General features: G+C 41.9%; 1 protein-coding gene across 1 annotated transcript; it reads right to left on the bottom strand.

The window, feature by feature from the left end:
* Positions 1-272: 272 nt before the first annotated feature.
* On the bottom strand, positions 273-6,548 carry LOC102863001 (sel1 repeat-containing protein 1-like). Its single transcript, XM_006879686.1, has 3 exons — positions 6,443-6,548; positions 3,671-3,811; positions 273-721 (listed from the first exon to the last, which is right to left on the bottom strand). The coding sequence occupies exons 1-3, from the start codon at positions 6,546-6,548 to the stop codon at positions 273-275; spliced, it is 696 nt and encodes a 231-aa protein (XP_006879748.1).
* Positions 6,549-12,149: the final 5,601 nt, after the last annotated feature.

Raw genomic sequence — 12,149 nt, forward strand, 5'->3', positions numbered from 1 at the left:
TTTTCCCCACAAAGAGCTACAGGAGTTTGAGAGCTAAGACTTCCTAAATGTGGGTATTTTCACAAAACACCCAGATAAAAGACTGCTGGCTGAAATGAACCTGAGACTTTATCCAAGTAGGTGACATTCTGGGGCAATGAGTCTGTGTGACCATAGTTACTTGCATCAAGTCCCATGTCTTTCCGTTCCAGAAGGCTGACCCTGAAGAGTGGCATCAAATCTCAGAAGTAGGAGGGGCAAGCCTCAAGTTTTGCCTTTGAGGGATGGCCATACTACCCAAAGGTTATGGGTTGGACGCTTATGTGTTGGTCTTTATGCAATTGCTTGGCCCGATTTTTGAGCGCTTCGGCCTTGGCCTCATCTTTATCCACACCATCCCCCAATTTGTACATGCGGCTAGCATTGGCGCAGGCCCAAACATGGCCCAAGTCACAGGCTCTCATTGAGTAACTGCAGGCCTGGTTCAGGTCCTTGGGGAAACCAGGGGCGCCCTGGAGGAACATGGCACTGAGATTGAAGCAGCTGGCAGCATAATTGCCCTCACAGGCCCTTGTGTAGTAGTCCCTGGCCTTCCCTAGGTCAGGTTGGCCATCTTCATTGACCTGGCCATCATGTGCCAGGAGACCAACATTATGACAGGCCTCCATAGACTTCCTTCCGGGCTTCTCACAAGCCATCAAAAAGCAATCAGAAGCAGCTTTCAGGTCCTGGGTCAGTCCACCTGGGAGAGAGGAAAGGTTAGAAAATGTCTGATCAAGCCAGTGTGGAATTTGAATGTCTCAGACTAAAGTTAGGGAAGTCTTCTTAATAAAATCCACACATTATGAGAGAAGACAGCAAGAAAGGAAGGTAGCCTGCTACAGCACACACATTTTCCAGTTTGGGCCATGGAATCTTAGGTAATGAAGACGACCAGACAGGTAAATAAAAACCAAACAAACCAACAAGTGGAAATAAAAATATCTACCTCATGGAGTTAAAGTAAGCATTTGTCATCATTTAAGCATTTAATTAAATTAAATGTTCATTAAAATACATACCAACACAATATTTTCCATTACTGTATTAGATCTTACTGAACGGACACTGCCCCTGCCCACATGGATCTTACAAGTTAATAAAAATAAGACATTAAATAACCATACAAATTTTGACAAATAATGCCAGATGAGTATCTTCATATAACTTCTTTCTACATTTCCAGTTATTTACCGAGAAAATGATGCTTGGAGAATTACTAGTTCAAGAAATGCTCTTCTGCTCCCAGAAGGGAATCTGGTATTTCTGTTGAAATATTCTAAATGAAGACTGCCAAAGACACCCCTCTCCCCCATATCTCGTGTGAAAGCAGAAATGATCCACAAACAGCTACAGAGAATTAATCCTCTTTCACAGAGTACCTTTCTAAACTGGGGTTTTGCCGTGCACTGTGATTAAAAAGAATTAATGCCTTTGAGTTATCATGCTGAAGAAGAGTACTGTCATTTTGGACTGCCAAAAAAACAAACAGCTATGTCCTGGAAAGCATGCGGCCAGAGTGTTCCTTGGAGGCAAAGATGACTAAGCTTTATCTTTTGTACTTTGAACATGTAACTAGGTGAGGTTATTTCTTGGAAAGGGGCATGATGCTTGGAAAGATGGAAGGTTGGTGAAGGAGAGGAAGACCCCCAATGGGATGGACTGATGGACTGACCCTGTGAATTCAGCAATGGGCTCTAGCGTCTCAGAGATGATGAGGTGGCACAGGATAGGGCAGGTTTTCAGAATGGCTGTTCATAGGATCACTATGAATTGTACTGGACTTGACGTTACCTAACAACAACAATCATTCTCAAGAACATGTCCTGGAGCTCTGGTGGCCTAGTGGCAAGAAGATGCACTGTAATCTCAAAGGCATGTGGTTTGAAGCCACCAGATTCTCCACTGGAGAAGGAGGGGTAATCTACTGTGGCAGTTTGATCTGATGGTTGTTGTTGTTATGTGCCATCGAGTCGTTTGCGACGCATAGCGTCCTATGCACAACAGCCCTAAACCCTGCTCTATCCTGCGCCAACAGCACTGCCTCTGACACACCCATCCCGATTACCCCAGTCACCAAATCAATCCATCTCATAGAGGGTCTTCCCCTCCTGCGCTGTCCCTCCACCCTCCCAAGCATGATGTCCCTCTCCAAGGACCCGTCCCTCCTGGCAACATGTCCAAAGTATGTCAGCCGAAGCCCCAGAATCCTTGCCTCCAAGGAGTAGCTTGGTTTAATCCTCTCCAAGATGAATCTGTTTGTTTTCCTGGCAGTCCAGGGTACATTCAGTACTCTTCTCCAGCACCACAGCTCAAAAGCATCCACTCTCCTTCTGTCCTCCCTAGTCATTGTCCGACTCTCTGATGCATAACAAGTGATTGCAAAGACCATGGCCTGCATGATTTAGTGAAGAGAAGAAATACTTGTCTATTAAAGATAATGAACCCTCTATGTGGTGCACTCAACTACCAGCTGACAGGCTACCCAGGAGCATCTCAGAAGACAAACCTAGAAATCTGGAAATGTACTTTGAAAAAGATACAGCCTGACTCTGGCTTCGCAGCAGATCTACTCTGCACAACCAGATTGTCATGAAGCTGAATAGCCCTGACAGTAGCTAATAACACGAGAGATATTTCCTACTTATGTGGCTTCAAAATGCCCATAAATCCTTTCATATTCCTCCTTTCAAGGAGTAGATTTTCATTCCTTCCCACTTAATGTAGGCTAGATTTAATGACTTTCAGCTAATAATAACTGAATGTGATATAAAAGAAAAAGTTTGTCTTTTAAGGGTAGAGAAGAAACCTTGCTGATTCCATCTTGTTCTATCTTGGATCCACTTGATCTGGGGAAGCCAGGTGGCATGTCATGAGGACACTCCAACAGCCCAAGGGAGGAGCCACATGGCAAAGAACTGAGGCTTCTGCTAACATGAATAAAGCATCTGAGACTTGACCCCAGCCTTCAAGTGACTGCAGCCACAGCTGATGTAAAGAACAACTTTGCTAAGCTGCTCCCAATTTCCTAACCCATAGAAACTGTAAGATAATAAATATCTGTTGGAGTAATTTGTTATTTAAGAATCAATAACAAAATACTATTCTAGTGATAGCTGCAATTAGGCCATGAGAAGGAAAAAAAATAGAAGAAAAGGAGTTAATAATTATTGATCCCTAACTCTGTGCCAGGCATTGTGCCAATGCCTTTAAGTACCTTATCTGATGTAATTCTGACCAACAACTAGGTGACTCACAGCGACCCTATAAATGAAAGTCCTCAACACTTGTATGACTTTCATCCTTTCTCCAGGTTCAGAGGGTTTCCAGAGGCAAGCGATTTACCGAACTGGATGCCACTCCTTCTTCCAAGAACAACCTTATGAGACAAGCAATATTTTTCCTATTTTATAGGTGATGAAATTAGGGCACAAAGTTGAAGTGAATGGTTCAAATGTCCCACACCTTGCAAACAGCATCCTTTCAGGTTTGTCAAACTGGAAAGACAGTGTTCTTCCCTCATTGTTCTGAGTTCTGTAAATCCTCCTACAATGTGCCTCCCCAGTGCATGTGAGGACTTCTCTGTGAAGAAGGTTCAGTGATGCCAAACAGTGATACCAACAAGGATCAAGGAAAGCAGAATTTTCCTTACCTTTTCCTAACATATAATAAGACCCCAGTTTGTAGCAGCTATCACTGTGCTGGTACTCTTCACAGTTGAATTTCAACACCTTGGCAGCCTCATCAAAATTCTTCTGGATCCCTTCCAAGTAATCTACCAGACGATAGCAACCTGTGAAGAGAGGAAAGAGGGCTGTTTTTCACATCTGAGGCTGCTGCTAGATAGTGGGGTGGACCTAGGTGTTGCAACCTGGCCTTACCAGGAAGAATGTAGACATCATTCCACCACTCCTACTAATGTCACTATCTCTCCTTAACTAAAGAATGAGCAACATAAGGACTGAAGAGACCTGGGCCCCTACACTACCTTCACCACTCACCTGGCCCGGAGCTTCCTGTCAGTCAGTCCCAAGGGTCAACCAACTTCCAGGATTGAAACTTGCCAGCTTCAGAATTTCCTTTTAGAAGTAAAACACTGGAAACCAAAAGAACCACTAGGCTAATCTCTGTAGCTACAAGAAAGGTCTGCTGAGGTGACTGTACCTTGATGACACAATGGAAAAGGACTCAGCTGCTAACCTAAAGATCGGCAGTTCTTCTCTGTAAATGTTCATTAAAATTTAATAATAATAAAAAAAGATTAGCAATTCTAATTAATCAGTCTTCTCAGGAAGAAACATGAGGTAATCTGCTTTTGTACAGAAATACAGGTCAAAGAATATCTATGGGAAGTTATACACTGTCCTATAGAGTCAGGATTAACTGGATTGCAGTGGTTTTTTTTTTAATTTTACTACTGTTGTTGTTGTTTACCATCGAATCAAAATCAACCCATAGCTGACCTTCGGTGGGTTTTCAGAGGCAGTTAACTCCATGGGAGTTAACTGTTCATCCTTCTGCAGAGCAGCTGGTGGCCTCAACCTGTGTGCCCTCAGGATTGCAGCATAGCTTCTTGCTACTAGGCCACCATAACATTAGGATTTTATTACCTAAAGCCCCAAGAATGGTGGTTGTAGTGGAGTTATGTGCCATCACATCAGATCCAACTCATGGTTGACCCTCTAGAAGTTTAGAAAGGCTGTAAATCATGGATGGATTTGAACTACCTGCATTTGGGATGGCAGTGCAATTCCTTACCACTAAGTCAGAGAAGGAAACAGCTTAGAAAGCGTCTAGAAACGGGCTCCTCCTCCCAGCACTCTCCTAGGCCTTTCAGTCTTCCACTTTAAACACCTCTCCTGTCTCTCAATACCCAATGATATTGTCATCTTTCATTCAACAAATATTTGAACATTTATGTCTATCTGCACACTGGATGCTATTCTATACACTGTTGATACAATCATTTGTGCTCTTAACATTTATATTCTAGAGAAGTAATCATACAATAAATAATAAGTGAAAAAGATGTTGTCAAACAGTAAAAAATATTACAAATGAAGTGAAACAGGATGATGAGTTTATTATACATGCTGGGGATACAGTTAACCCAGACTGGGTGATCAAGGAAAGACTCACCTGAGGACACGACATCTAAAAGTGCTCAAGTGGGGAGGGGACAGAATATTCCAGGCCCCAGGAGCAGTTAAGTACAATAACCCAAAAGAGGAAAGAAGTTAAGCAGGAATAATGTATGATGTAGCTAAACTAAAGAGGAAAGGATCAGAAAATGGCACATCAGAGTGCACCAGCGAATAGAAAGAACTTCGGATTTTACTTTGAGGTTAATGGGAAAACACTGGAGAGTTTCTGGCATAGAAGAAGTGATACCATACTGCTCTAGGATATGTCTGGATAAGTATGAAGAAATACACTTAAGACACTGTTAATAAATGTATTGTTTTTACACTTTAAAAATCTAATGGGGAGCTCTCATAGCAGAGTCCACTGAACCTAGCATTGCTAATCTAAACTGGTCTATGTAGCAGTTGGAATCCACCAGCAGCTCAACAAGATAAAGATGGGCAATATCCTCCCATGTGATATACAGCCTCAAAAACCTGCTGGAGGGTCAGCTATGAGTTGGTTCAGACAGCTGCAAGTTCATTACTTTAGTATAAAAGCTTAATAGAACAATTACAGTCAATAAGTAGAAAACAGGTTATACTGCGAATTAGTAAATTTATCTTGCTTATCGAACAATCTGATCCTGGCTCTAGGATGCTCTCTCTGTGCACCACCATACACTCTTCACAGAATATACAGGGCAAATTCCTGCCTCAGGGCTTTTTCACTAGCTGTGAAGTGTGCCTACCTTCTCTTCTCTTTCCTAAGGCTTCGTTTAAATGATACTTCCTCAGTTATTTTTCTGACAATGGAATTTAAAATTGCACTCCTGATCCTGAGTGTTTCTCTTTTTTTTCTCTTTGCACTTATCACTTCTTAACAAATTCATTTCTTTCCTTACGCTTCTGGTCTGATTCGTCCTACTAGAATGAAAGTTCAATGAGGATAAGAAATGTCATCTGTTCAAAGGTTCATTCCTTCTGCTCAATATACCCCAGGCGTATTTCCTTCTCCCTTCTCCACCCGCAGGCCTGGTAACGGCAGAGTATTAACGTTCTGCTTATCCTGAAAGTCCTTAAGGAACCCACATTGTCCCCTCCTCCTCCCCATTTGCCCAGCACCCCGCGTGTCCTACAGAAGCGCGCTGAGCGGGCCTCTTCCTTTCACGTGACCGGTTCCGGCTCTGTCCTCTCCCCGCTCTCCCACCCGCCTAGGTCAACTCAACTAACTCCTCCGCCCTCTCCCCTCCCCCCTCCCACGTGTCTCCGTGTCCGCAGCCCACGCCAGTGGCGCTCACCGTCCGGGTCCTTCTCGCGGTAGCACTGGTAGTTGCATTCCACTTCCATATTCTCCAGAAAAGCCTTCACCTGTTCTTCGTCCTGGAAGTCCACTAAGCCGGCCATGGCTGACCCTTGCCGGGGTCGTGTCACTGAACCGCAGAGCACTACGTGAGCCAGCGGAAAGGGCGGGGCTTGCGAAAGCAGTGTCGCGAGGTCTGCAAAGGAACTTTGCTCCACCCTCACGCGGTTGGCGGTGGTCACGACTCTTCTGTGCTCATTCTTTTAAAGCGGATGGTGATGTCATTTCTACAGCACTTTAACGTCTGCTTTATGACCTGACGACTTCAGGTTCTGCTTGCTTGTATTTCTCCACTCACCCGTTCATTCATTCACTGAGGAGCCACATTGCATTGGGCAAGTCTGTTCTCAGGGACCTCTCCAAAATACTGAAGAGCAGTGATGTCAGTATGAAGACTAAGGTGCGCCTGATTCAGGTCATGATCTTTTAAATCACTTGCTATGCATTTGACAGTTAGACTGATAGAAGGATGATAGAAGAATTGCTGCTTCTTAATTGTGGTGCTGGGAAAGAGTACTGAATATCCCATGCACTGCCAAAAGAACAAGCATTTACATCTTGGTAAAAGTGCCGCCAAAGTGCTCCTTGGAGGCAAAGATGGGGACACTCTCATACTTTAGGCATGTTGCTAGGAGAGGTTATTCTTTGGAAAAGGACATCATGCTTGAAAAGATTGAGAGTCATGAAAGATAGGAAAACCTCCAATGAGATGAATTGACACAGTAACTGTAGCAATAGGCTTAAATATGTCAAAGATGATGAGGATGGCACAGGTTTCAGGTCTGTTGTTCATATGGTCACTATGAGTTGTATTCGACTTGATAGCACTTAACAACAATAGGGAGCTCTGGTGGCCTCATTTCAAGAAGCTGCACTGCAATCCCAAAGGTACGTGGTTCCAGGCCACTAGCTGCTTCAAAGAAGGGCAGGCAATCCACTGTGCGATTAACTGCCTCCAAAAACCCGTCAAAGGGCCAGCTGTGGGTTGGTTCCGACTCCGTGGTAAACAATAATAGCATGACTAGCCAGTTGCTTGGTTCTAGGACTATAATTGCTAGGGAACATTGTCCCTGTTTTCAAAGTCTCTAGTTTTCCTGAGAACACATTTATTCATTCATGTACTCAAACCATTTTCAGCACCTACTGCATGACATGTAACACGATGGAACCCAATAATGTTAGACCTGTACAAGTGTTGCTGTTGTTTGGTGGCATCCATTACAACTCATAGTAACTTTATGAACAAGTGCACTAAACTCTGCCCTATCTTGCACCATCCTCATGATTGCCCACATATTCAACCCATTGTCACTAAGTCAATCCACCTCCTTGAGGTTCTTCCTTCTTCTCTGACCCTTTCCCTTTCCTAGCACAGTATCTTTTTCCAAGGACTGGCCCGTTCAGACAATGTGAAGGACAAAGTTTAATCATCCTTGCCTTTTTTTTTTTTTCCATCCTTGCCTTAAGGAGTACTCTGATTGCACTCCCTCCGCCACACCTCTGTGTGTTCTTTCGGCAGTCCCTGAGATATTTAATATTCTTTCCCAACATCACAATTCAAAGGCATCAATTCTCGCTTTTTTTTTCCTTATTAATTGTCCAATTTTCAGTTGCATAGGAAACAACTGACAATACCACAGATAGCACCAGGTGCAGATTTGCCTAGTGTAATATATCTTTGGATTTCTTTATTGCTTCTACCAAATGTATTGATCCAAGTAAAAGTAAATACATGACAGCTTCAATCTTTTCTCCATATGTCATAATACTGCCTATTAGTGCAATGGTCAAGATTTTTGTTTCCTTAATATTGAGTTCTTTAATGTTCAATACATCCAAATGTATTAACGGCTATATAGTCTTTGATCTTCTTCAGTTAGTATGTCAGGTCATCTTTATTTTCTGAAAGTAAGGTTGTTGTAATCTGTATAACTCAGGTTATTGATGAGTCTTCCTTTGGTCCTGACATCACAAGCTTCTCTATACAGTCCAACTTCTCAGCATATTGATTGGACAGATTTAGAGAAAGATTTCAACAATCTTTTTTTGTTTGTTTCTCACTATATATTTTTATTTTATTTTATTTTATTTCCATTCATTCACTGTTGCACATTTTCTTCCCTACCCACCTCCTACTCAGTTTGCAGTTCTCTTTGGAAAAAAAAGAAACTCTTCCATTGTTGTACAGTCCTCCCCCACCCCAGTCCACTTTAGTATGCAGCTCTTATTCTGGACTGTTGTCATGCAAGTACTACCTAATCATATATTCCCTAGTTTGCGCTCTTGTGACCTAGTGGTTAGAAACTCCACTGCAATCCTGAAGTCACATGTTTTGAGGCCACTAGCTGCTTCACCACTAGCTGCTCTGTAGGAGAAAGATAGGCAATCTCCTCCCATGCAATTAACTGCCTCTGCAAACCTGTCAAAGTGTCAGCTATGGGTCTGTTCCGATTTGATGGTACACAACAATATTCCCTAGTTCTACTCTGATAACTGCTTCTTAGAGTAGGTTTCTCGTGAGCACTATTACATATTCTGAGATTCCTTTCTTTTCAATGTTAGCTATAATTTGCTATTATCCACACAGTCAAATGCCTCTGCATAATCAAGAAAACAAACACATCTTTGTGGTATTCTCTGTTTTCAACCAAGATTTAGCTGACATCAGCAGTGATATTCCCGGTTCCATGACCTCTTCTGGATGGATTCATTGTGAATGGAAGCTCCATATTGTACTTTGCCAGCCCTTAATAATCTTCAGCACAATTTTACTTACATGTGATAATAACAATATTGTTAGATGATTTCCACACTGTTGGACAACCTTTTTTGGAATGGGAACAAAAATAAATATCTTCTGGTTAGTTGGCCAGGTTTCAAATCTTGGCATAAGCTAGTAAGCATGTCCAAAACTGCATCTGTTTGTATATTTATATAATGTTTGTTGAAACACTATATTTGGTATTCCGTCAATTCCTGGTTTTTGTTGTTTGTGCCATCGAGTCGCTTGTGACTCATAGCAACCCTATGTACAACAGCCCTAAACTCTGCTCTGTCCTGTGCCAATCTCACTGTCTCTGATATACCCATCCCGATTACCCCAGTCACTGAATCAATCCTCCTCATCGAAGGCCTTCCCCTCCTGCACTGTCCCTCCACCCTTCCAACCATGATGTCCCTTTCCAAGGACTGGTCCCTCCTTACAACATGTCCAAAGTATGTTAGACGGAGCCTCAGAATCTTTGCCTCCAAGGAGCAGCCCGGTTTAACCCTCTCTGGGATGAATCTGTTTGTTTTCCTAGTAGACCATGGTACCCTCAATACTCTTCTCCAGCACCACAGCTCAAAGGCATCAATTCTCCTTCTTTTCTCCCTAGTCATTGTCCAACTCTCAGATGCATAACAAGTGATTGCAAAGACCATGGCACAGCTTAGTCTCCAGAGGGACATCATTGCTCTTCAGTACTTTGGAGAGGTCCCTAACAGCAGACTTTCCCATTGCAATATGTCTTTTCATTTCCTGGCTACTGGTGCCAAGAGTGTTGGCTGTGAAGCCAAGCAAACTAAAGCTGTGAACAATCTCAGTCTCTTCACCATCCATCCTGATGCTGCCAATTGGTCCAGTGGTGAGAATCAATTCCTGGGGCCTTATTTACCAGCAATGTGTTCAGTACAGCTTGAACTTTGTCCTTCAGTATCATTTTGTTCTTGATCATATGCCACTTCCAAAAATGGTTCAGTGTTAATCCACCAGATGCTCTGCTGGAGAAGGAGGTCAATCTCCTCCTGTACAAGTTGGATACAACTCAATAGTACACAACTAGAGAAAAAAGTAAATAAATTTTAGAAAAGGTTTAGTGTTATCTAATTCTGTTGTTACAGTGATTATATTCTTTATTATCTTCTTTTGATGCATTGTTCAGTATTTTGTGAATAGAATAATTCAGCATTTGAAGTTGAGTCTTGAATTTGTTTCTCAGTTTTTTTCTGTTTGAGAAATGAAATGTACGGTATTCTTTTCTCTTTTGGTTTTTTTTTTTTTAATTTTTTTATTTATTTATTATTTTTGTGTGCGTGTACCGTCAAATCAGATCTGACTGGTACAGGAGGAGATTGCCCCTCCTTCCCCGGCAGAGCATCTGGTGGATTCGAACCCTGCACCTCTGGGATTCTCTTTTGGTTTTTAACTCCAGATATTTGCACACTTCTTTATACTACTTTGCTTTGTCTTCTCAAGCTGCCCTTGGAAATCTTTTGTTCAGATCTCTTACTCCAGCATTTTTCTCCTTTTCTTTACTATCGCTACCTTTGAGTGCAAGAGTCAAGAGTTTCTTCGGACATGTATTTATTCTTTTCTTTGTAATGACCTTTTGCTTTCTTCATAGACGGTATGCTTGATGTCATCCCGAATCTCATCTGGCTTTCAATCATTAGTGTTTGATGAATCAAATCTATTCTTGAGACAGTTTTTAATTCTGTTGGTATTGACTCAAGGTCATATTTTAGTTTTGTCAACTTGCTTTAATTTTCTTTAGCTTCAATTTTAAGTGTTACGTTAGTAACTGATAACCTGTTTCACTGTCATCTGCTGGCCTGCTTTTGACAGCTGATACTGAGCTTCTCCATCAACTGTTTCCACAGATTGAATCAATCTGATTCCTGGTAGTCCATCAGGTGAGGTCAACATATATAATCATTGTTTATGAGTTGTTTTGGTTTTATTTGGGTTTGGGTTTTGTGATTGGTTTTTGGTTTATTTTTTTAAAAATTTTAAAAATTTTTATTGTATTATTTTTTTACATGTACCAACAAATCAAATCTGACTGGTATGGGAGGAGATTCCCCTCTCCTTCTCCAGCAGAGCATCTGGTGAATTTGAACAGCATACCTCTGGGATTGCAGTGCAGCATCTTGCCACTAGGCCACCAGAGCTCCCTATGATTGGTTGTTTTTAAAAAAAGATATTTGCAGTGAATAAACTATTGTATAAAATTCATGCGATCTCCAACCTCATTTCTGTCATGAAGTACATATTTTCTAACCCTCTTTATTTCCAATTTTTGCATTTCAGTCACTAGTGATTATTGATGCTTTTCTATTACTAAATTTTTACATCTTCATTAACAAGAGATGGACAACAGCATGAGAAACCGGTAGCAGTGTGTAGTGCAAGGCATCACAGAAGTGACTGGCAATCATATTGAAAGTTGCCTGGGGAAGGGAGGGTTTGACCAGGTAGCTAGGTGTGCAAGGAATGGGGAGGTAGCAGGGAAAGAGTAGAGACAAGTCACACATCCTTGGGGTGAGTGGGCAGTGAATGTATTGGTTATTTCTGTAAGGTAAGTGTCTTTCACCTGCTAGGTGAAAATATTTGTCAGCTATTTTCCTAACAGCGAACATCCAAATTAAGACAGACTAGGAAGAAGGATTGCCATCCACTTCTGAACTATAACTGGACTTTGAAAATCCTATGTACAGCGGAGCACACCTAGAGTACACTAACAGATATGGCAACTGAAATTGAGCCCTCAAATTTAGAAACACAAAGGAGAAACAGTTGTAAGAAGAAATTAACAATTAGTACGTGGAATGTGAGAAGCATAAATGTAGGAAAACTGGGCATGGTAAAGAAAGAAATGAAACAC

This window comes from Elephantulus edwardii, unplaced genomic scaffold (genome assembly GCF_000299155.1).
Source record: "Elephantulus edwardii isolate Elephantulus edwardi_28Jun2011 unplaced genomic scaffold, EleEdw1.0 scaffold00005, whole genome shotgun sequence".
NCBI classification, from domain to species: domain Eukaryota; kingdom Metazoa; phylum Chordata; class Mammalia; order Macroscelidea; family Macroscelididae; genus Elephantulus; species Elephantulus edwardii.

Excerpts from the sequence above, each read along its gene's own strand:
- LOC102863001 (XM_006879686.1), bottom strand. The coding sequence starts at position 6,548 with ATGGCCGGCTTAGTGGACTTCCAGGACGAAGAACAGGTGAAGGCTTTT. Across the intron at positions 3,812-6,442 it reads CCGCGAGAAGGACCCGGACG|GTTGCTATCGTCTGGTAGAT; the intron begins GTGAGCGCCACT and ends CTCTCTTCACAG. Across the intron at positions 722-3,670 it reads TTATTATATGTTAGGAAAAG|GTGGACTGACCCAGGACCTG; the intron begins GTAAGGAAAATT and ends CCTCTCTCCCAG.